The following is a 26,428-nucleotide window of genomic DNA, read 5'->3' as shown; positions in this document are numbered from 1 at the left end:
CAGCCCATTCTGCTAAGCATCATGACCATCCGGACCACTTAAGATCCATCTTTCTGTGATGTCGACATTATAACATCCATCTCAATCCACACAAGTGTGTTTTTTGTGTTGAATCTGGTCGACTCTTGGGCTTTGTTGTGTCTCGCGAAAGTATCCGAATCGATCCTTTAAAAGTTGAGGCTATTTTGAAACCCCGCCTACCTCATTGCTTCAATTGCAAAGCCTGCAAGGAAAGGCTAACTTTCTTCGTCGATTCATTCCTGACGACGCTGAACTCGCCAAGGTTTTTACTCACTTGCTTAAAAAGGGGAACCCTTTCATTTGTGATGAAGTTGCCCAGAAATCCTTCGATGCTTTGAAAGACACTCTTATCAGTGCTCCTTTATTGCATCCCCCTGATTATCGACGCGATTATTTCCTATATTTGGCTGCCAATGACAATATCATTGCTATGGTGTTAGTTTAGGATGATGACGATGGCAACGAACACGTGGTTTATTATTTAAGTCGAAATCTTCTTGACACTGAGTCTCGATATGCCCATGTCGAGAAACTTGCCTTGGCAGCAGTCCATGCTGTCCAAAGATTTCGTCATTATATCCTTTTACGGAAAACCACGGTGATTTTCGATTGCAACCCCATGACCTATATATTGACTCGTCAATTACTGGGGGGCAAATACTCCAAATGGATTGTTATCCTATAGGAGTTTGATTTGGAGTTTACTGCTGCCAAATCAAAGAAATCACTTGTTTTTGCTGAGTTGATATGTGCCCTTCTGTCTGCAAGCACTTCTATTGATTTTATTGAGCAGATTCCCGATGAAACTCTGTTTCTCATCAACACTATTGACTCGTGGTATGGAGATATTATCATTTATATTCAAACCCTAACCTTCTGATCCGAGTTGTCTCGATCCGATCGACGCCGCATTCAGCATCAGTGCCAACCCTATCGGATTCTTGGTGATACATTGTACCGAGTCGGTGTGGGCTCAGTTTTTCGCAGTTGTCTAACACTTGAAGAGGCTGAACGGGTCTTTAATGACTGCCACTCTGGTGCCTGTGGTGGTCATATGTCAGGCTACGCCACTGCTCAGAAAATCCTCCGCGCCGGTTATTTTTGGCCTTCCATCTTTAAAGATTGTATTCTAGCTGTTCAGAAATGCGATGAATGTTAGATTTTTAACCGTAAACAGCGCGCCCTGCCAGCACCCTTACACCTAGTAGTTACTGTTGGCCCATTCGCTAAATGGGGCATCGACTTCATGACATGTAACCCTCGCTCGGCGGGGGGATGGCTATATTATCGTCGCCATCGACTACTTTACTAAAGGGGTCGAGGCGATGCCCACATATAATGCTGACGGTATCATTGCTGCTCAGTTCCTCTTCAACCATGTCATAGCATGTTTTGGCATTCCTCAAGCCATTGTAACTGACCATGGATCACATTTTCGCTAGTACATGATGGCAGAGTTGATTGCTCAGTTGGGCCTTCGTTATGATAGCTCAACTCCTTACTATCCACAGGCCAATGGCCAAGTCGAAGCAATTAACAAAGTTTTGATTACTATGCTTCAACGTGCCATTGGGAAGCACAAAAAGCACTGACATTTGATGCTATTCTCGGCTCTCTGGGCTTACAGAACTTCCACTAAGACGTCCACTGGATTTACTCTCCAGCTGGTTTATGGTTTAGGGGCAACTCTCCCGATTGAATACGAGATCCCTTCGCTCAAATTAGCTGTCGAACTTCTTCCTAACACATTGCCTGTAGAGGAGCGATTACTCTACCTTGAGAGGCTTGACGAGACCCATCACATTGTTGCAATGGTAATCGAAGCCCAAAAGAAACGTGTCAAAGCTCATTTTGATCAAATCGTTTCTCTTCGCACTTTTTTGAAGGTGACCTGGTACTCCTTTATGATCAGGCTAACGATAAGTTAGGCGCTGGAAAGTTTGAACCTATGTGGCATGGGCCATATACGTCAAAAATGTCTTGCAAAACGACGCCTATGAGTTAGTTGATTACGAAGGAAATGCATTGTCACAGCCCCGCAATGGGTTGTATTTGAAAAAGTTGAAATTCGTGTAATGACTTTTTGTACATTAGTAGGTGAATTCATTAGTGTGCGCTTTTTGATTTTTGGTGTGTCTGTTGGCTTTTCAGACATGTGTTTTTCTACTTACCTTGTGTTCCACTCGGTTTGTAGATGTTGTCAAGTCATTATCTCGGTTTTGCTGATGGTGCTTGTCGTAGCACACAAAATTTTTCTTCCCCAGCTTGGGCACTCTTTGCCCCTAATGGTGAATTGATTGGCTTACAAGGTATATGCCTCAGTCAAACAACTAACAATATTGTTGAATACAGTGCAGTCATTGAACTATTGTTAGAAGAAGTTAGATTCACAACTCGTTGTGTTACAGTTAAACAATCATTATTCGGTAAGAAATCCATAGATATTGCATATGTATCTACGTGTTCGATTACTGGAAAGAAATTTTGATTTTATCACATATCAACATATTCCACGCAATTTGAATACATTAACAGATGCACTCGCAAATTATGTTGTTGATAGACATTTGCGTAATTTATAAAACCAATCACATCATCATGATACATAAACACATAAGTAGAAAATACACACACACACACACACACACACATATATATCGTGTCTGTTAGAGTGTTTACATCAAAATTTCAAAAAATAAAGTGTTTCGAGACACTTGGCTTTCAAAGCCTACAAAATGTGTAGAAGTAACTAGAAAGGCTATCAATACACACGATGCTCATGGTAGCATGAGACTACTCTGATCACTTGCCTAACAGCTGATGTGGTCTCGTTGATACCTCTATGGTGTGCCTCTGCCATCACAGTGGCACCTCATCTATGGTAGCATACTCTGGTATCCCCTGGGTAATCACATCCAGGTTGTGCTCCATCTCTACCAAGGGGTCTGCCCCTTCCTCATAGTCAGTGCCTACTATCTGATGGGCTGCTCGCCGTGCTATTGGCAACATGTCAGGTGGTCTTTCCAGTCCAACATCTACACATTTATCACAAGTTAAATCTCAATTACACTTTTACAAAAAATTCATAAAACTTGAAAAAATCCAAAAATAAGTTTTACTTGCGTTAGTCCACTGTTCTCCTGGTGGTAGAGGTAGATCCGGATCCCATCTGAAATCTGTGCCGGCATAAGCATAATCATCCACAACAAATAGTTGGCAACGTAGCCAACCAAAACGCTGTGAAGGGAAATGCATTTGTCGGCCCCCTCCTCCTCGGGGCATGAGCTGACTCCACTGCACTAGCCTCGGATCCTGGGGGGCATGATCTGGTACCTCTACAAACTTGTTCCTTGAAAAAGGCACCCGCTTTAGGAAGAAAGTAACCAGTATTGAACCGAAACCAAATTGTTTCAGGTTCCCTCGTTTACCTTTGGTTAACTGTGTCTTCATATTATCCAGAAGTCCTCCACACCATTTGAAGACTGTGGGAGTCAGACAATCTACTGCATATTGGAATCGGGACTAAGAGGCTTCATGGAGAGCTTGCGTGCTAGATACGTGAGCTATGGTGAACAAGATAGTTCTTAGGGGAAGATTGGTGACTATTGCTGTCTTCACTTTCCTGCCCATGGTCATCTCTGAACCTAGGCAATGTCTCCTGACTAGACTACTAGTACTTTCACCTCCTGGGTGAGATCCAAAGAGTTGGACCCTCTCTCCCCTCCTAGACAATCCATTATTGAAATAAATTTCTGACTCCTCCAGCACTAGCTCTTGGTCTTTTATTATGAAGAGTTCCCGATCAACATCCCACAAGCTGATCAAATACAACAACAACTCCATTTGAGCTCTCAATCCTGTAGTCCTGAAGAACTTCAACAACCCACAATTTCTCAAAGCATTGATACATTCTGGATCATAGGCTGCCTGGTGGTCTTCGGCCTCATGGCCTCTTTCTTTCCATTCTAGAACCATGATCTCCTGCAAAACATCATTAAACATAAGTTAGAAACTTTTTCATGGATCAAAATTGAGAATTTTTTCTTTAAAGAGGGTTTTCCTTTCAAAAAATTCCGCCTCGGAAACATCGCGCCTCTTTTTATTAATAGAGCGATGTCATTGCGAGGGCCTTTTGGCTTGGCAGCGATCATCACGAGTCTGATAAGGAAACACGCGATGATCGCCCGCGCGATTTAAAAACGAAAATCCTCCTATTGACAGGCAAAAACTGAATGAAAAAGCATCAAAATACAATGAAATGCAAGAGTACAAGCAAAGCTCTTACCTGTTGTAGAAATGGTAAAAACATATTTACCTATGGCCTATTTATAATTTACTTTGGTGAAATGGTAAAAATATATTTACTTATGGCCTATTTATAATTTTTGAGTTCATTTTTGTCAATATTTTATTATTATTTCTTGATATCGGTGATGGGTGAATTTCTTTGTGTAGTTATAGGTATTTTCTGGTGATTATGTGATTATGATTGACTGATTCAAATGAGTTTTTGTATCTCTTTTTCAGACTCGTTAAAAATAAACGAAAAAGGAACCCCCTTGGAGTCATCTTTAAGCTCTTTTCTGACTCTCGAAAATTGAAAAGATCGCCGAGTACTTGTCATTTCAAACTCGTTAAATTAAATGAATTGATGTCGTCTCAATATATGTTTACCCCTTTTTTGGGCTGAGATTGACTATTTATGAAAAAGGTACACCTTGGTTGACATGGTCAAGAGGTTCTCTCGAATATTGTTTTCTACCTTTTCGGGTTTGAGGGACAAATTACGAAAAGGGACATGATGGAGTTTTCTTTTTCATCTCTTTTTCAAACTCTCTAAATGTGAAAAAGATATCGAGTTATTCTTACATCGGACTCATTAAAATTTTACGACGAAAGACTCGTCACCATGATGAGACTGAGTTTCTCCTTCCTAGGACTCGTAAAACTTACTAGGATGGATTCATTCGAAGAATGAACTTACATGACAAGCATATGTTATCCCCTTCAAGCTTGTGATAAAAATAATTGGGGTACTCACTAGAAATAGTGGGGGAAAATGAAAATGAAACATCCTTTGTATAGGCAGCATGTCGCTCTTGAACATGACACTCTTTTGCTTTCGTGTCGAGTTTGGGATATCCTCACTCAGTCACTTGTCCTCTCGGGTTTGGGTGATCCATTTTTGCCTCTCATTTGACTATTCCATTTTGTCATCATGACCTTTAGTCCTATGTTGAGTCAAATGCTGCCACACTTCGGAGTCGTGTCGCCAGTGTTCAAGAGAAGTCCTATTTGCAGTTATTTACCTATACATTGTCTGATCATTGTTACAGTCTTGGATCTTATTCATTTGATTCCACTTTATTCCTTGTTTCGTGTCGATGATGGGGGAATTCATCATGGCCCTCTTTCGACGGGTTACTTCCTGTCGACTTCAGCTCATTATCCAGGAAGATGACTTAGAGACTCCCTTTCAGTACCTTAGAGTTTGCATGCCTTAATGGCAAGTTCTTCGCATCCAATGATAGGTTTTCATCATTGGCCTTCGATTGGATGATTCCACGAGTGTTCGACTTCAGCTTCATTATCACATTCACGGATTGTACTATCGTACCTTGAGAGCCATTGTCATTATTGGTGGTTTCTCTTGTACCTATTAACAATCCACATCATTGGCCGGTAATTAGGTGGTTTTCTAGCATGTTCGACTTCAACACATTCATTCGCATGTTAGAATTCGTACTTTGATCGGGTCGGGATGGAGCGCAAGACCCTGAGTCTTGTCTGATGTGACTCAGGCTGCATGGAGTTCTATGTTATTCATGATTGTACACATGTTTCTGCTATACGAATGGCTGTGACCATACCATGGGACTTTATATTTATGATGATCCTTCTATGTCGGATGATTGTGACTATACCTTGGATCTTGGATTCACAGATGATCCTTCTCATTTGGATGGCTGCGCCCATACCATGGATCCTTTCTTATAGTCCTTATGGCTGCATCCATACCATGGATTCATGTTTGATATTAGATATGTATATGTATATGCATCCTTGATTTGCAGGTCTCCTGACAATGTTTGTCCTCGTCCTTGCAAATGCTCGTAAAGCATCTTAGCCATCACTCCTCGTTCTGCCTTCATGCTTTAGGGGGCATCTGTTACATAGTATTTTGTCACACCTCTTGCACTTCCCCGTGACATAACCCGAATTGCCCGAAACATGACCATCATGCAGTGTACTCATTCATATATGCAGTTCAGATCCTTCCTAAGACATTGATTGAAAATACCTGAGCTTCCCCTAAAGGAAATAGTTGTAAAACCCTAATTTGAGAATCATCGCCCTTATGAGACTAAAAACAACGACGATCACCTGTTGCACTATACTTGACCCATGATGGCATCGCTTTGTTCACTTGTATACTCGTGATGATCCCAAAAAGGCAATTTTCCCAAAGAGGATGAGAAGCTTCCAGAGCGGCAAGTTGGAGGTTGTTCGGCGTAGATGAGGTCAAATTCTCCCAACTTGGCTTCTTGGTCTTATTCCTATGAGCTACCTCCTTGAGATGAGGGCCTACTCCTATCTTTGGAGAGATCCTCACTCCCTTTCCCATTCCCAAATGGTTGGTCTATGTCTATTTGCACCCTTATGCTAAGATTGTGCCTATATGCTACTCATTTGGCTTGGAGAAGGAGTGCTTGGAGAGCTTAGCTTGGACTTGGATATTCATTCAAGGAGAGCCTATCAACATCAAGGCTTGGTTGTATGCTTCCCCTTATTTTCTATTAATATACAACTGCTGGTTCATTTTCCATTGATGTGTATGCTCATGTATCATCTATCTTAACATTCCTTGATCAGTTAAGTAGGTTGCTTTTGAATATGCTATTTGTATTTGCATGCCTTGTTGTGTCTTGATCTCTTGTGCAGGTGCATAAATGCTAAGAGCAGCAGGAACGAGCTCATGACGCAAGTGATTCAAGGTCTTCAACCTAAGTTGCACGAAACGGGGAAACGGGTACGAGTTTCTGAAACGGGAAGCGATACGAAACACGACCTCCCCAAATTTTGGAAACGGGGAAACGCGAATATATATATATATATATATATATGTGCAATCATAAAGCATAAATGATACATTATAATCTATTACACTTAAACATTAAGATTTAATTTACATCACATTTACTCATGAATGATCACATAATGAAAATAAAAATATCGGAATATCCAAAAGCAACCTTTATTATATATCCAAATCTCAAAATCGGCCTTTATTTATATTAATATATGAGGCTGCAAGTACAATAAAGACTATAAGGCTGCAAGAGAGAGATCCAAATCGGGATTTTCTGCATCCACATCCCATTCTTTAGAAGGACCACTGTTGTATTGGGAGTCTCCTCCTACATAGTCGAATGACCTTAGTGCTCTTGATTAAATACACGTTTCATACCCTAGTGCCCTACATGATCTTGATTATTGGGAGTTTCCCTTGCATAGAGGGCTTGGTTCTCTTGATTAAATACAAGTTCCATACCCTAGTACATGATAAAATCCGATGGAAACATTGCAATCTCTCCAATCCTGAAATCCTGAAAAACAAATAAGTCTGCTGGATTTTGAGTGAGATATAAAATTCTATTTTCTCCATATGAAATCCAATGAGGGCGAAACCACTCTCAAACATCCTGAGTCATTTCATAGTAATGTTAAAAATTTAAGTAAAAGGATGAAAATGAAAAATAAAGGAGAATATCACTTTTACTTTAAGAATTTAACATTACCATGAACTGCATATCCCTCAAACTTCCTGATGAACTGCATATCAACACTAGGGCAAAAATTCACTTTTATAACTTTAGACACGCATCTAGAAGCAACAAGAAGTCACTAACATACCCTAAAAGTAAATTAAAAAACAAATTAAAAAAAACACAAGTTAATGAGGAAACGTGGGTTGTATGGCCCTGAAACGCGTTTCCGACCGTACTGGCCACGTTTCCGTTTCGGGAAACGTGGCAGTACGGCCGGAAACGTGTTTCACGGCTGTACCAAACACGTTTCCGCGTTTCGTACCCGTTTCCGTACGGAAACGGACCTCTATACCACGTTTCCTGCAACATAGTCTTCAACAAAGGAAATCGAGATAGCGTCAGAACGAGGTAGGCCATCTTCTTCGTCTCTCTTTTCAATTGCAACTTATGAAAGTGTTTAGTAGATTGTCACATAGGTTGCTAGACCCACACATTGGGCTAGAGGGACCGTCTTTGTCTGCAGAGAGGATTTACCTAGACAATAATGAGAAATTGTCCAATTCAAATCAATTTGTACATCTGAAATCTATCAAACATATCATCCCATTGACCATGACAAAATCTAAGTCAAAAGAGAAAGTCAATGATTTGCTCACAAGTCAAATATGATAAAAGAGTTTGAATTTCAACCTTGCTGCTTTTGGTCAAATGAGGTCAAAAGGGGCTGAAATTTGGTCTTATAATTGCCACAGAAAATTCAGTGAAATTGTTGACTTTGACTTGCTGTCAAAGTTCAGTCAACAATCCAACTTCTGCTCCAAACTTCAGTCAAATATCTGTCAAAGGTTCCTAGAATATTCGGCCTCCAAAAATAGTCAAAAATACTGAGAGGGGTGAACCCGTATTTCTCTTCAATTAGTATATTTTAAACTTCACAGAGCATTAATTAACAATATCATCAGATGTAACATAAATCAATAGTGAACAACACCATTCAACAATGTGCAAACATCAAGACCATAAACAACAAATTTTTAGGTGGAAGCTTCTCTCGGACAAAAACCGTTTCACGCTTCTTAATATTTGTCTTCAATAAAATGTCCATCAATATTTTTCAGCTCCAACTGAGGGAGGCTCCACCCTCCTAGTTTATAGGCTCCAACTTATAGGATGCTCCAATGCCCTGTTTACCATCTGCAACTGGAAGGACTCTCCAACGCCCTAGTTTACAAGCTCCAACTTGAAAGATGCTCCAACATCCTATTTACCAGCTGCAACCAGAAGGATGCTCTGACACCTTATGTAGTCTCCAGCCTGCCCTAGCACCACCCCGCCGCCCCCGAAGTGTTTTCAGGTTCCAACCTGAAGGAGACTCCACTCTCATGCCTCGCACCACCCTACCACCTTGATTAGCCGACGGACCATGTTTCACAATTTTCAGACCGAATCCACCTACATCAATCTGCTCAATTGAATAACTGAATACCAAGATCAAATCACTAATCAACAACCAAATCTACTCATCAAACCCTGACTCATCAATACTGTCAAATGCCATGCAATTTACTCTGTTCAAAACAAATCTCATCCATCAACACATTCAACCAGACATCCTCAACAATAAATAACAAATACATCATCAATTATCCATGATATTTATTGTATCAAGGAGACCTGTCATAAACCCTAATGTCGTTGAATTACTTCTGCTTTTGTCCAATAGTTAGTTGTGTTGTCAAAACACTATCACACTTCTGTAACCACAATCACTGCAAACTTTATAACCACTCTCACAATCAATCCTGCAAATATTGTCTCTACTGCAATCACTCTCACTGGAAGCTGCCCATACTAACTTTATCAATATTGTCAAAATCCTCCTCTTTAACCTACTCATAAGCCTTTTACAACTTGTATTAGAGGAGTCCACTCATCAAAACAGAGCATCAAGACTTCTCATGTCTCTATGATTTCTCACTACCGAGCTGTGATTATGATGCTTCTTCCAAAATTCGATTTGGACCAATAGTGACTTAAATAGCCCAAAATCACTATGTAGAACCATGTATTGAATTTAAATGTTCTACAACTTGATTCTTTCAAGGCACCTCCAAAGACTTGCTGACCACCCACAAATATTAATTATGCAACAAAATGAAATTCTAAAACAAAACGTAAAGGAATTTTACCTTACCATTGGGGCCCAATATACTATATATAATATGCAATATACAATATGCCTAAATAGAATATGCACCCGTTTACTATGGTTATCATAGAGGAAACAATAGTATCAAATGTATCACGTTGGCTCCAATGCAAGGTGGCAGGGTATGACTGGTGTCAACATGATGACTAGCTTCGTGGCCAGATACGAACCAGTGGTAATGTGGCCTTTGTTTTCTCTGCCATTTGTATACACTATTCTATTTGCTTTAATTTCTTTGCAGTGATTCCTTTGGTCCATTTTTACTTCTTTGACACTTGTTGGCGTTTACCTTTCAGACATGAGTTTCGTTGGAATTCGAAAAGGACTTCTTTGTTGCCTCAAGGTTTCGTTGAGTCTAATACTAGTTTTTATTGTCAGATTATTGTCACCCAATGTCGAGCACGACTCACAAGAACACATTGGTATCGTATGATTGGTCTATCATGTGGACAAATGAAAACTGGCAACCAAGTGTACATGTTGGTGCTTGCATTCGATATGTGGAGGAGACAAATGTTAAAAAGGGTCAAAAGATATTCATGAATGGCAAGATGCCAGAAATCTGGAGTTGCGACGACTTGTTCCCACGGTTTCAGAATTTGATAATTAGTATCTTCAAACTGTTCCATATGCAACCAATAGGATCGTCTTCATAGGATTTTCAAACTATTGGCCCTTCTGTTGTGTGCTCTGCTTAGGCCTTAGAAAATCGCATGTATCAAGTTATGACCAATGGATCAAATGGAGCCTCAGTGAAATCGCCCACAACTCTGCTACACTTCGTCTGTAAGGAATTTCCAATGTTTGGTGCCAAATAATGTTAAGAACAAAGCTTTAGATCAATGTTATTTGATCGTCCTTTAGAAGAGTGTAATATGCCCTGCAGAATGTGCTCAAAACCAACGAAAACCATTCCCTAAAAATATAAACATTAAGCCCAAAAACAATAACTATGACCCAAATGCTACCAAAGTGAGTAATGCAATAATACCAGACAATTTAGAACTGATACGAGCTCCTTGCACTGTAAATATGAGCCCAGATCATGAAAGGGCTAGATCACAATCACTCAAAAATTTGATTTCTGTTCCAGTGAATAACTCCGTTAAAAGATCAACAAAGATGCCTAGAAATGGCAAATCACCACAGAAGATGCCTCAGATGTAACTGAATTTCAGTGTGGCCGAATAACCCTATAATAAACCCTTTTAAAAACCCAAGAGCCATCCCGAAGAATTTATAGACAATATTCCTAGAACTTCCACACGACACTCGTCCTTGTTGAAGAATGTAACTAGTATCGGTCTTCATAATTGTATTTGAGTCATGATTAATGTATTTGTCAAAAAAAAGAAAAAGAAAATTATTTATAAATGAAAAATTATTTATTAGCATTGGTTTCATGCTTATTTATTTTATTTCTAGGTTAAAGCACCCATTGAGTGCTTCTAGGGTTCAAGTCATGAGTCATAGTCCTTGTCATTATAGTCTATACCCTTCTTGGGTTTTGTATACCAAAGAAAATTTTTATATTTGAGTCAAAAATGTATTTTACGCCTCCACCAAGTCGGCCTGCCCTCCAGTCAAGTCGGTCTTATTGAAGGAATTCGACCTCAAAAAAAGACTATAAATGTAGTGCCATTCAACCTATTTGGGCATCCAATCAATAAACAAATTCGATTTGCAGTTGCAAGAGGAAAAAGGAAATGCGAAGTACCTAGAAAAGGAGAAACCCTAACAAAGGAGACACTTATCAAGCAAAAAGAAGTCGGAAATCTCTCTTTTTTGCCACATGTGCAAGTTTCTGGGTTGCTGCAAGAGGGCCGAAGTTGCAAGTTTGCAGTAGTGCCGAAAATTTGAAGGAGGGCCGAAATCTGAGTTTGTTGCAAGATTGAAGCAATAATACCAGACAATTCAGAACTGATACGAGCTCCTTGCACTGTAAATATGAGCCCAGATCATGAAAGGGCTAGATCACAATCACTCAAAAATTTGATTTCTGTTCCAGTGAATAACTCCGTTAAAAGATCAACAAAGATGCCTAGAAATGGCAAATCACCACAGAAGATGCCTCAGATGTAACTGAATTTCAGTGTGGCCGAATAACCCTATAATAAACCCTTTTAAAAACCCAAGAGCCATCTCGAAGAATTTATAGACAATATTCCTAGAACTTCCACACGACACGCGTCCTTGTTGAAGAATGTAACTAGTATCGGTCTTCATAATTGTATTTGAGTCATGATTAATGTATTTGTCAAAAGAAAGAAAAAGAAAATTAATTATAAATGAAAAATTATTTATTAGCATTGGTTTCATGCTTATTTATTTTATTTCTAGGTTAAAGCACCCATTGAGTGCTTCTAGGGTTCAAGTCATGAGTCATAGTCCTTGTCATTATAGTCTATACCCTTCTTGGGTTTTGTATACCAAAGAAAAAATTTATATTTGAGTCAAAAATGTATTTTACGCCTCCACCAAGTCGGCCTGCCCTCCAGTCAAGTCGGTCTTATTGAAGGAATTCGACCTCAGAAAAAGACTATAAATGTAGTGCCATTCAACCTATTTGGGCATCCAATCAATAAACAAATTCGATTTGCAGTTGCAAGAGGAAAAAGGAAATGCGAAGTACCTAGAAAAGGAGAAACCCTAACAAAGGAGACACTTATCAAGCAAAAAGAAGTCGGAAATCTCTCTTTTTTGCCACATGTGCAAGTTTCTGGGTTGCTGCAAGAGGGCCGAAGTTGCAAGTTTGCAGTAGTGCCGAAAATTTGAAGGAGGGCCGAAATCTGAGTTTGTTGCAAGATTGAAGCAGTTTGACTTAAGTTGATTTTTGGAGTTTAGCTAAATGATCTTGGGAGGCTGACTTGGTGGATTAGAGGAAGTCTTTGTCTTGGTCAAAAAGGTCTTTGTCATCTCCTTTGATTTGGTTCTATAGAAGAGAAGAGAATTTTTGGGATTTCCCTTAGAAGAGAAGTTTTAGCCTCGACTGTGAGCCTACATCTTGTGTCTTTGTCATGTTGATCTTCATGTACTTATGTTATTGGTAGTTGCTTGATGATAAGAAGATATAAAAGAACCTGATAAGAGTTCAAAGAAATCATAAGTAACTATCAAGATAAGAAAATCTTTTTGTCTTTTTGATTTTCTAACATGGAATTAGAGCTAAGGTGAAGAAGAAGGAAAAGGGCAGCTTGAAGGTCAATAACTCATCTTAAGGAAGGATTCAAGAGAGGAAAGGAAGTCTTAAAAGGATATTTAGTTTTCACCAAGTAAGTTCACCTATGGCCTCATCAATGAAGTTTGAGAACAAGCTTCAAGGATCCTCTAACTAGTATTGCAAACATCTCAATAACATCCCAATTTTATCTCGAAATCACGATTTTTTGGCTTGGCCAATGTTTGCCGATTTTTACCGATATTTTGATGGTATCTTAATTTTGCTGATTTTTATCGATATTTTCCTAATTTTTACGATTTTTTGGTTTTTCGGACCCTGGCCGATTTTATCTCGATGCCAATTTTCACAACATTGCCTCAACTTTAGAGCATGGAAGACAAGGATGGACCTCATCCTTGCAAAGAGTAATGTATTGGATTTTGTACTAGGAAAGGTCAAGGAACCCTCAGATGATGCAGGAAGGGAGAAATACAAAAAAACTGATATTCTTGCCATGAAATTAATAGTGGATGGAGTCAAAGACAACTTGATTCCCTACATATCTACTCTAGACTCTTCAATAAAGATGTATGATGCTCTCTCAAAGCTATTTACAATCAAGAATATTGGGCAAGTAGCAAGTCTAAAGAATGAACTTCAAATAGTTAAGATGACAAAGGATGATACAATGCCCTCATATTTTGTAAGAATTGCTCATATTAGAGATGAACTACAAGCAATTGATGAAGTAACCCTTGAAAAAGAACTTGTGATTGCTGCCCTTCTAGGACTACCAAAGTCTTGGAATGCCTTTGCAGCTGGAATTAGTAGTTGGAAGAACTCTCCATCATTCGAAGAAATGTGGTCTGCATGTATACAAGAAGAAGCTCATCTTTCCTTGGTAGAAGGTAAGCAAGAAAATGCCTCAAATGCCTACTCTGCTCATGTCAAAAAGAAAGGAGGAAATAAGAAGTTTGAGGGGCCAAAGAATAATTGTGAGAAGATTGATCTATCTAAAATAGAATACTATCATTGTCACAAGATGGGACATTATAAGCATCAATGCCCCGATAATTTTGATGATGCCTTTTTCTATTAGGGTTTCACTATAAACACATGCTTTGAAGTTCGTTCATTTGTGCGATTGGTTTTCATAATTAGTTACATTTTGTGGGCCTCATCTATTCAAGTTTTTAAGGAGGTATCAAAGCTCAGGGCCTCTTATTTGGAATATAGACTCATTTTCTCATTGTTATGTTCATGTGCATGTGAGTGCACCAGCCGAGAATGTCAACTGCGCCTTACAATCCACGCTCATGGTACTGCGTTACTTGACCGTTGTTACTACGTTTTTGATTGTGAGAAGATGCAAACGTACCTTTGTTGGAGCGCTGTCCAGTTGAATGCCCTATAAAGTTTTGTGTATTTACGCTGTCCAATTCAGAGTGCTGTTCAGTTGAATGCACTGTACAGTTTTGTATATTTACAGAGTTTTGTGTATTGACACTATATTTTTCTTTCCCATTAAGAGTAAAATTTTGCAGCAAAAATTTTTGCAGCAGAAGTTTTTTTGTTACAGTATGCATTCAATCATATCCATGGTGGGAATAGTTCTCACTGGCAAGGAGAACTATCCTGAATGGAACCGGATGATAAAACACACCCTCATTTTCAATGAGTTGTGGAAAGGAGTGTGTGTCAGAGACGGCGACAATGAACCTGTACAACCTACCTCAGACAAAGAGCTCGTCATTTGGGAAAACAAGAACATCAAAGCTTATGCATTAATCGCAGCATCTGTAAATGAAGAGGTGAGTCGCCATATTTCGTCATATTCAATTGCCTTTGAAGCCTTACAAAAGCTGAAATAACTCTATGACTCACATTCTGCACTTGAAGTTGTTCAACTCATGATTAAACTCTTCACTCTTGAACTGCAAAATAATGATCCTCTTGCTCTTGCATCTGAAGTAAATTCTATAATGCATGATATCAAATCCACTAAGGTTGAATTGGATATTCCTCTTATCGCTTTTCTCAAGGCACTTTATCCTACTTACTCCAATTATCTTGAATCATTGCAAGCAAATGGAAATCTCAAAGATATCACCTTTGACTCTCTTGTGAAAAAGTTTGCTGAAAGAGAGAAAGCCTTTGGAAAGAAGACAACCCCTAAATCTTCTAAAGAGGCTGTGTTCCTTGCTCATAAAGAAAAGCATCCTGCTCAAGATTCTACAAGAGGAAGAGGTGGTCGAAGAGGAAGAGGAAGATATTTCAGAGGCAGGGGGGGCAGACATTCTCAAGGAGAAAAGGCAGATTTGCACTGCATTCGTTGCAAAAGAAATGGATCACATGATGCCTCTACATGCAAGCTACCATGGGACAAAATTGAGCAGAAAAGAAACCAACAGAAAGGTAAAACTGATGATACAGACAAAGGTAAAGCACCTGAATCTGCTCACTATGTTGTGGCACAATGTAACATTGGAGTAAATGAAGATTTATTTAATGCTTCACTTGCTTCTTGGAAAAATCACTAGTTGCTTGATTCAGGAGCAACCTGCCACATGACTCATAGAAAAGATTTTTTTGAAGATTTCACTGACAATGTTGATGGAGCAGTATACTTTGCAGACCAATCAAAAATCAAGCCATCAGAGCTTGGCACAATCAGGCTTAAACTGCCTGGTCTTCCAGACTTTTTTCTGCATCATGTTTTATATCTCCCACAGCTTAAGAGAAACTTGCTGTCCTTGGTCCACATCCTCCAGCAAGGTCACTCCATTCATATGTTTGATGGCAAGCTTGAGGTAAGAAAAGCATCTGACCACTCACTTGTCATGAGGGGAATAGAAGAAGAAAGGCTTCTCAAGCTGCAAGGAACCTCTGCTCGTGCACAACATTTCTCATACAATTCTTATCATGAAGAAGGTACACTTCCATCAAGTTTATTATGGCATGCTAGATTTGGACATTTGAACTATGATAGTCTTCGCCTGTTGAAGAAAAATGGTGTTGCTGGTTTGCCTACAATTCCTAGGAAACTTAAGCAAGGTGATGCTTGCATTCTAGGAAAGCATAGCAAACAGTCTTTTCATGATTCACATTCAAGAGCACATAGAAAACTTGAACGCATTCATTCAGATTTATGTGGTCCAATGCCCGTTCCTTCTACAAATGGAAATAAATATATCGTGACATTTATTGATGACTACACCAGAATGTGTTGGGTTTATTTATTGAAGAACAAATCTGATGCTTTTCAAACATTCAAGAATTTTCATAAATGGATTGAAAATGATGCACAATCTCATATTGGGTCTATTCGCACTGATAATGGAAAAGAGTACACATCAAATGAATTTGAAAACTATCTTCGCCAACATGGGATCAAACATCAAACAACTGTGCCTTATAATCCCCAACAGAATGGTGTAGCTGAAAGAATGAATAGGACAATCTTAAATATGTTACGATCCATGCTCTTCTTCAAAAATGTAAAGATAATGTTTTGGGTTGACGCTGTTCTATGTACTGCATATATAAAGAATAGATGTCCATCTAATGCTATAAGAAACAAGACTTCGTATGAAATGTGGTATGGACATGTTCCTTCGGTAAAGCATCTCAGGGTCTTTGGTTCCACCTGTTATGCCTTGATACCAAAGGTACATAGAAACAAACTTAGTGCTAGAAGTCGTAAGTGTATCTTCCTGGGGTATTCAAACACCTCCAAAGCATACCGCCTCTATGATGAAGTAAATAAGAAGTTTGTTGTATCTAGAGATGTAATTTTTCTTGAATCATCCAACACTGACAATGTTGTTGAGCGGCAACTTGATCGCTTGGATAGATTCGCAAAAGCAAAATCATTTCAAGAATTTGATAATCAGATTCCACATCTTGAAGGGGGGATTCCTATACTAGATCAACATGTGGAATCTTCTTCTGAAGAACACTCTGCCCCGCATGAAACTCCAACAACGGATGATGCTTTAAGTGATGTGATTGATAGAATCGGGAGGTTCAATCTTGATTCAGTCCCAACTCAATCAACGGAGCAGCCTGGACCATCTGAAAAAGGTCCCCCAAAGTGGCTGACAAAGACACTTGAAAGTGTTCATCCTGATGAGGTTGGAAAGACAGGAACTTGAAATTCAAACCGGCAAAATGGAGGTGATGTAGATGACTCTAATTCACCTGTTGATATGGATGTTTCTTATGATTGTGAATTGAACTTGTCTACAGATTTTGAACCAACTTCCTTCAAAGAAGTTGCTTCTCATGATGAATGGAAAGAAGCGATGCAAAAGAAGTATGATGCCCTCATAAAGAACGACAATTGGAAGCTGGTTGATCCTCCATTAGGAACCAAACCAATTGGCTGCAAGTGGGTCTACAAGAACAAGTATAAAGCTGATGGCTCACTTGACAAGCACAAAGCTAGGCTTGTGGCAAAAGGTTTTGCACGGAAGGAAGGGGTCGATTATGAGGAGACTTTTGCCCCCACAGCAAAATGAGCTACCATCCGGACACTCTTTGCCCTAGCAGCTCAGAACGGTTGGAAAGTCCATCAAATGGATGTAAAAACTGCTTTCTTGAATGGAGATCTAAAAGAGAATGTTTTTATGTCCTAGCCTGAAGGATTTGCTATGAAAGGACATGAACATGAAGTATGCAAACTGGTGAAGTCCTTGTATGGCCTCAAACAAGCACCGCGAGCCTGGTATGAAAAACTAACTGAGCATCTTTTGAAACTCAATTTCAAACATTTTGATCTTGATGATGCAACTTTATTTGTTAAGAAAGTTGGCAAAACAGTTGTATATCTTGTGGTATATGTAGATGATCTTTTAATGACAGGGAACAATGAAAGCTGCATTGCATCCATAAAGAAGGAATTGGGGAAAAGTTTTGAAATGACTGATTTAGGCTATGTTTATTACTATCTTGGTATTGAAGTAACACAACATCCGAAGTCCATATTTCTTTCTCAAAAGAAATACATTGGAGATCTATTGAACAGGTTTGGCATGACAAAATGCAATCCTCTTACTACTCCAATGGAACAAAACTTAAAGCTCACATCTATTGAAGGAAAAGAATTTGAGGATGCAACAAAGTATAGACAACTTGTAGGAAGTCTCAACTACCTAACTACTACCAGACTAGACATTTCGTTTGCTGTTGGAATCCTCTCTAGGTTTATGCAAAAGCCTTGTGAGGGACATTGGTTTGCTGCAAAAAGAGTTCTAAGGTACTTGAAGGGAACTCAAGACTTTGGAATCAAGTATACACAGGTGGACAACTTCAGCTTGATTGGATACTTTGATTCAGACTTCGATGGAGACAAAGAAACTGGGGTATCTACTTTAGGATATGCTATGAGTCTTGGATCAGGAGCTGTCTCCTGGAGATCACGCAAACAATCAGTTCCAACAAATTCCACAACAGAAGCAGAATACGTGGCAGCAGCTGAAGCAACAAAAGAAATTGTGTGGCTCAGGAAAATTCTTGAAGATTTGCAGGTAAAACAAGTACAATCAACTCCACTCATGATTGACAATACCTCTGCAATAAAGTTGGCCAAGAACCCAAAGTTCCATGATCGAACGAAGCACATCAATACTAAATATCATTTGATTCGACATCATGTTGAGGCCAAAACAATCCATCTTCGTCATTGTTCCACAAATGAGCAAATTGCATACATCTTCACCAAAGCGCTTGGAAGAGAAAAGCTTGAACGATTCAGAACGATGCTTGGACTCACCAACATCCCTTCAGATTAAGGGGGGGAATGTTGACACCTAATCCTCATGATTGGGTGAATATATGTAAATAGATAAATAAGTAATATGAACAGTCATCGGGAGATGAACTGAACAGTCTCTCCCTCATGTATATAATGAAGACCTACCTGATGGAATAAGACACACGAATAATTTTTGCCTTATGGAGTTACTGCTTGGCCTGACAGTTTGATAAATTAGGGTTTATGATAAAATTATTCTAAGAGTTATTGTACGAACCCAGGTTGATGACTTGAACAAAGATGACTGAAGTGGCTTCCCATTCAGAGGGAGAATCTCTCCATAAGATCCTTACTCCTATTATCATTTGCATTATATGTACAAAAGATTCTTTATTATTGAAGTAAGATTTATGGGCATGAATAGACAAATATTTGATATTGTTGATCTGCAACAAAGTTTTGATCTGAGAGAGAGTTTTTCATTACTCCAAGCCCCAGTTGCACGAATGCAAGCTTACAAGGGCGACTGTAGCCTCTCAACCGCACGAAAGTAAGCTCAAGGGTGCGACTGTAGCCTCCTGTTAAAATTGGCAACTAGGGCCAAACTCCATGTGGGTCATTTTATTAATGGAAGTTGATATTTTTCTTGGATCCCTCTCATCGAGAGGTGTAGGATTGATCTAAAGATCATCCGATTCTGATAAGTAGTCATGGAGATATGAATTTATCTGTGTTATGGGACAATTCGTCAAGGTCGGCCAGCAACCAAATAAACCCCACTTGTGCTCAACGTTTTAGTATAAATAGAGGTGGGCTTCAAGTCATTTCAACACACTTGGATCTCTTCCTCTCTACTTGTCTTTGGGTTTTAGTAGGAAGAGAGATCCTAAGGGATAACGTTGCCCTAATCTAGTGGCCGGAACTACTGGGAACAGCTGGAATTGCTAGGAAAAATTGGAATTGTCGGGAAAAGTTGGAACTTCCGGAACTGCTGGGAAAAGCCGGAACTACCGAGAATAGCCTGAATTGTTGAAATTGCCGGGAATAGTGAGAACCGCCGGGAGCAGCCGGAACTACGGGGAATTGCCGGAATTGTCGGAATTGCCGAAACTGTTAGGAATTGTCAGAACTACGGGAATAGCCAGAATTGTCGGAACTGTAGGGAATAGCCGGAATTGCCGGAACTACTGGAACTACAGGGAATAGCCGGAATTACCAGAACTGCCGGGAACTGCTGGAATTGCCGGGAATTGCGAGGACTGCCAGGAATAGCTGGAATTGTCGAAATTGTCGGAATTGCCGGAACTGTTGGGAACTGACGGGAATAGCTGGAGTTGTTGGAACTGTCGGGAATAGCCGAAATTGCCGGGAACTGCCAGGAATTTCCGAAACTGCCGGAATAGCCAGAGCATTTGTCTCCGAAGGAGAGCAGCATGCAAGGGACAACTAACTAACATTGGGACAATTGTATGGTACTTAGCAGCAAATACACCAAGCATGCAATGTTACAGCTAGCATGCAAGGGTGAGCGAGCATGCAACAACAAGCATGCTAAGGACAACAAGCAAGCTAGTGACAACAAGCAAGCAAGATGCAGCCAACACATAGGTAAGTATGGCAACATGGTGCAGCGATGGCACATAATGCAATACAGTGATGGGTACAATCATGATTAATGAAGCGTGATGAGATGTAGCATAGTGATGATGGGTGCAGCATGGTGCAGCGCGGTGAGGTGCAGCATGATGATGAAATGCAGCACAACGATAGGTGAAGGAGTCACCTTGGAGAATCAGTTGAAGCAACATGTCTTCAACTGATCTCATGTATCATCTTCTTAGAGATGATCTATGCTCTTATCTAGATAAGTCAAAGTGTTGACTTCTGTTGTAAACATACTATCTCTCTCTCTTTGCTGAACTATTGAAGAACATATAAGAAGAATTAATCAAGTGTTTCCCCACATTGGGGTTTGTCCCTGGCTAGCGCCACATCTTGTGTCCTCTTGTCTTGGCTTGTCTTCTGCTATTTATGTTTATGTTCTATCTGCAGTTTACTTTAATGCTGATGTGATTGCTAATCTAGAAAAGATATTGAGCTAACTGTGAAAATTAAAATAAATTGCTCTAAGCATAGAACATACCTAAAATCAACACCTCCCAATCTCTCAGAGGAAGGCCTATGGGTGCGACTATGCCTATAGGACACAAGAGTGAAGCTTTGTGCATGAAATCAGAAGTTCACCTGGAGGATGTCAGCTCTATAGACATGGAGCAGACAACAAGTTCTATGAGCAATGAAGTTTGACTTACTATAATGTGAATTTGTTGACTAAACTTGTGTTTGCAGGTGACCGGGATATGCATATCAATATGCCATTATGATTTAACCATTGAGGCTTGTATTTGATAACAGTTGCAAGGGTTTGACTAGATTTGGCTGATTGATATAGATAAGCAATGTTTGGAGTTTTGACATGATGCTTGATAATGATTTAGAACTTTGACTTGATGATTGAGATTTGTTTCACTATGATAGAAAATTTGGGATTTGACCTGATGACTAATGATTTGATTTGACCATTGATGATTTTCCTTAATAACAATGCTATATGGGCATAGTGACTTTCAGTAACTTATATTGACATCATTAGCTTTGACACAATGATTGAAGTATTGACAGTTATGATTCAGTATGAAGTAATCTCACAATAAATGGATGGAATCTGCATGACTTATTCTTGGTGTATGTATTTGCATCTAGTGACTTATATTATGATCATGAGGATGACTTGATGAAGTTTGGATTGATATTGCTTGGTAGATGACAACTTGTTGGCATGATAATAGATAAAGTCATAATTTGATATTTGGATGTGAGCTCTATCTATCACCCGGTTTAAAGAATTTGTTACAGTGATATTGATGATTTTGATATTAGTTTTGATTTGGCATCTAAACTTTGATAAGCTGACTTAGTTGATTTGATTGCACAATATTGACTTATGTAAAGTTGAGCATATTGGTTTGGTAAAGTGTTATGTTTGTAGAAAGCATTGTATGAAGCAAGCTCTCCGAGTCGGGTATGTCTGCATTGACAGTTACTTGGTGAAGCCAAGAAGATGTGTCGATCCAAACCTCTACTTCAAAACAGGTCCAAGGTATGTCTTTGATTTTGGTTTTTATATATATACTAATGATCTACCCTTGACAGGTGATGAGCCTCTAATAATTGAAGTAAGAGGGAGATGGCTTCTAAAGCTTGAAATAATGAATCGTGGCATGATGAATCGATTTCTGAAGTTTGGAATAGAAAATCTATATCGTGAAGCTATTGAAGAGTTTTTGGAAAGTGGAAATGCATATCCTTGGACACTTCGATCAAATTTCAAGAAGTTGTGAAGAGATATTGTTGAACCTGACTTGGAAACCGACAATTGATTGAAGCATTGATGTTCCAACACCCGTTCATATATATATATATATATATATGTTGTGCATAACCTGAGTGAATTCATGATTGAGCCACTTCATATACATTGAGTTGCCGCTAAGCACCCCTTGAGATATTTGCATGGAATGATCTATCTTTGACATTCTTCCTATGATATGTGACTGCATGGATGTACTAATGGTGTTTGGGATCGTTATTGACGAGCACATTTGGGTGCTACCTTAGTATGAGATTTTCCATGATGTCTTGGATGAGAAGTCTGTAGCTTTAAGCATGACTGAGGTTAAGTACGATGGTTGCTAGCATGACTAGCTATGAGGCAGGATGAAGAAGCTTTTTGGAGAGATGTTTGAGTAGGTTTTGGATATGACATGGATACATTATGATGACAAAGAAAAACCTTCATTGAGACAATGTTGTTATATGAAACAAGCTTAGGCTTGTGGTTGGCACCTCCTTGAGAGGCAGGATGACAATGATATCCTTTTGTGATATATATATATACTTTTTGTTCTAATATGATATTTGATGTGATGTCCTGTATGAACAAGAGACTGTTATTGTGACATGATGATCAAGTTGATTCCAGATGCACGATGACATGTTTATGATCTACAGAGAGCATCCCTGATCGAGGACACTGAGCCAACTCTTCCCCCCTGTTTGAGCTCCCAGGGTGTGGAATTGAGATGGAGTGCTCCTGGGTTTAGGGATCTCTGGACAATAGGGTATCACCACTATTTGTTACTCATAGGGTTGCAAATGTTCCACCCCTATCTTGGTCTTTGCAGACTATACCCCAGTTTGCATCATACCCACAAGCCGGGTTTGTTGGGATTGTCCCTCCCCGTCTGTGGCCAACAGGTTGAGGAGGCTTGGGGGCATGTGATCCTTACCTTTTGGTAAGTCGGGCATCTCGCCCAAGATCGGATTATGATGCAGATGTTCTACCACATGACTCTTGAGGGTCATTGTTGGGAAGGTCAGTAGGCAATAGAATGGGCTGAGATGTGCTTCCCTATATCACCTATTGCTCGATATGGGGTCATAGATGTTTAGCTCCCCCATGAGATTCTGGGTTGAGATGTGCTCCCCGATGTGGTCCCAGGTTGAGATGTGCTCCTTGATGATATGCTCGCCGAGGATGATGCAGGTCGTAGAATTGGCTCCCCATTGGCAGAGATTTCGGGTGGTAGTAGTGGCTCCCTGATGAATAGAGGGTGGTAGCTTAGGTTCCCCTCTGATGTCCAATTCTTCTTCTTTTAGATTAGAGAATGTTCAACATATAAGTAGGGACAATTAAGAGATAAGTTGGAATAAGCAAGAGATGAATCGAGATAAGCAAGAGATGAATCGAGATGAACAATGATGATATGTGATGATGAGATTCTTGAGATTGGAAATGATATGATGACATGTTGATCGATGGTCAGATATTGACAGGTGGAATTCTCCCTAGTTGAGAGGGAGTGTTAAAATAGGCAACTACAGTCAAATTCCACTTTGGAAAACTTATTTGATGGAGATGATGATTGCATTGGATTCCTCTTTTCGAGAGGACCAAAATTGACCAAAAGATCATCTAAGTTGGATAAGGGAAAGTGCATTTTTGAATTATGACCGCACATGTGCATATTTGATCAGGTCGGCCCTAAAGCAAAGTAGACACCCTTGGAAGGCTATAAATACAAGTGACCTCTACCTCATTTGGACATCATCATGAGACACTCTTCTTTCTTGGTTTTGGCTCACACAGGTTTGAGGCACGTTCGCGGAGAACCCTCGAAGATGAAATTGTAGGGTCTGAAGCTTGCATCTTTGTTTTACGGTTTTGGACCTTCGTCGTGAGCATAACATAGGAAGAACTCGACCACAATCGCTCGCTAATTAGCTCATCTGTGTGACCAAAACATCTCAGTCACACGCACAACTCATCCTCCATGCGACTGACATCTAGGGTTTCAAAATCATAGTCGTAGGCTCTCCAAAGGTGGAATTCGACCACAGTTGTTGGCTTACAGGCTCAAGGGAGCGACTGAAGCTTCCCAGTCGCATGCACAACATGTCCTCCATGCGACCGACTTCTAGGGTTTGGTTTTTCAGTTATGCAAAGTTTTTGCTTGTTGACCGTAGTATTCGGTAGTTGACCGCAGTCAGTGTCAGCTCATTACATGCTTTAGAATCAGGGTTTTGAGTATAAGCATGATTGGGTTCATCTCATAGACGTTGTCGAGTTGATTTTTGCTGATAGTTGTATGGATGAAGATATGGATTATTGTACTCTCTTTTGCTGTATCATTCAATGACAATCTAATAAGAAGAATTTGGAAGGGATTTCCTCATGGTGGGTTTTGCCTTGGTCTCCGACCAATCTTGGTGTCTCTATGTGTGAATGCTTTTTTGCTATTGTTCCTTTTTGTTCTGCTGCATTGATGATGATGTTATTGTTCTTTCTACATAGTTGCATATGTTCATGAATAATGCAAATCTAAATAATGTTATGACGTTATGGGGTGAATTTAATGTGTTAATGAAGAAATGCAATTATCAAAGCAAAGAACAATATAGCCCTAAGAAAAATTAACAGATAAAACTGAAGCTGAATGATGACAATGATCTTGAAAAATTTTGTCCACTGTTTTGTATTTTGCTTCTTGGAATTATTGACACAAGTGTGGTCGACAAGACCTTGTGGTCAGGGAGATGCATTGAGGTGAGTTGGATGCTATGTATCTTTCCTTATGATGAGACTGATGATCTCTCCCTTAGGCTGTGTGCTATGAGACCAATGGATTGGTCGGTGAGATTGATCCTGATAGAGAGAGAGACTTGCATTTGTGATCTCTTCCTTAGGCTGTGTTTAGAGACCTATGAGCTGGTTGGGAAGATTGAACTTGATAGAGAATGAAAAATACCTCCCTAGCTAAGAGGCAATGTTGAAAAATTGGGCAGCTGTGGTCGGTATTTTCAACATGTGAAGAAATTAAAAATTTGAATTTATAATTTGCCTCCAAAATATTATTTTAGGTCCGCTAGGCCCCCTAGAGGCACACCCATTTGACCCCCTCCTCAAATCTATAAATAAGAGACATTTTCTCCTCATTTGGACACATCAAATTGGTCTTGTGCATCTCTGATCTAACAAAATTGCAAGACGAGCCAAAATTTTAGGAGGGCCGAAATTTCACGGGCAGGCCAAAATTTCAAGGAGGGCTGAAATTTCAAGAGCTTGGTTTTTGTCATGGCACTTGATCATGATTTTGGTTACTAGTTTGGCTATTATTTTGCGATTGTTATTTATGATGTATTGATGAATCTGGAAACTCCCTCTTTCTCATAAGGAAGGACTTTTTTTGGGTTTTCCCCTTGTGAGTTTTGTCCTGGCTATGAGCCTAATTTCTGTGTCTTGTGTCTCATGATTTCTTAATGTTTCTACTGTAATTTTCTACGACTCTTTTATGCTTATGAATGCTTTTCTTATAACTGTTTAAAGAAGTAATTAGATAATGTTAATGATGATTTGATGCTGTGAAAAGAAGGAAATTGTTCTAAGCTATGCCCTAGATAAATTCAACATCTTGCCCATATTTCACAATGTTGTGGGGTTCCTAGGTTTAATTCGACTTAGTAGATCATGTATAAAATAGATGAGGGCTCATTTGAGCTACTCATCATGATCACACTGGGATTCCTTTTCTTGTAAGAACTCGCACTTGTTTCTTTGAGCTACTCATCATGATCACACTGGGGTTCTTTTTCTTGTAAAGAACTCACACTTATTTCTTTGGATGCATTTTGATGTATGGAGATGATTCACGCTTCTTCTTTGGAGCTATTTCTTGAATAATGGATGGATATATTGCATGTCCTCTTGTAAGTGCCTAATGTTGATGAAATGTTTCTCTTGAATTTGTTTAATGTATGGAATTGCTGCTCTAGAATGTGCTAAATTTGTGCCCCAATTGTTGAATATTGATTTTGGAAAGATTTCTAGTAGAGGATTGCATATGTTATCCAATGTATGGCATGTAATGAATGTTCCTAGTTGATGAATATCTTTG

The 26,428-nt window shown here is 39.4% G+C and overlaps 1 protein-coding gene across 4 annotated transcripts in view; it reads left to right on the top strand.

The window, feature by feature from the left end:
* LOC149233653 (nibrin homolog) overlaps positions 1–26,428 on the top strand; it is a 170,554-nt gene that overhangs the window by 97,909 nt on the left and 46,217 nt on the right. For 3 of the 4 annotated variants that reach the window (XM_089379816.1, XM_089379815.1, XM_089379814.1), the window contains exon 6: positions 22,015–22,074. The exons of the other annotated variant lie outside the window; for it this stretch is intronic. In XM_089379816.1, coding sequence (XP_089235942.1) covers positions 22,015–22,074 — 60 coding nt within the window. The remainder of the gene's footprint in view (positions 1–22,014; positions 22,075–26,428) is intronic. 4 annotated transcript variants of the gene reach the window in all.

The sequence above is a fragment of the Pinus tabuliformis genome, chromosome J (genome assembly GCF_031772625.1).
Source record: "Pinus tabuliformis cultivar Carrire ecotype Pingquan chromosome J, CPIR1, whole genome shotgun sequence".
Taxonomy (NCBI): domain Eukaryota; kingdom Viridiplantae; phylum Streptophyta; class Pinopsida; order Pinales; family Pinaceae; genus Pinus; species Pinus tabuliformis.
The sequence above is the reverse complement of the archived record's forward strand: the minus strand, read 5'-3'. Positions and strand labels throughout refer to the sequence as shown.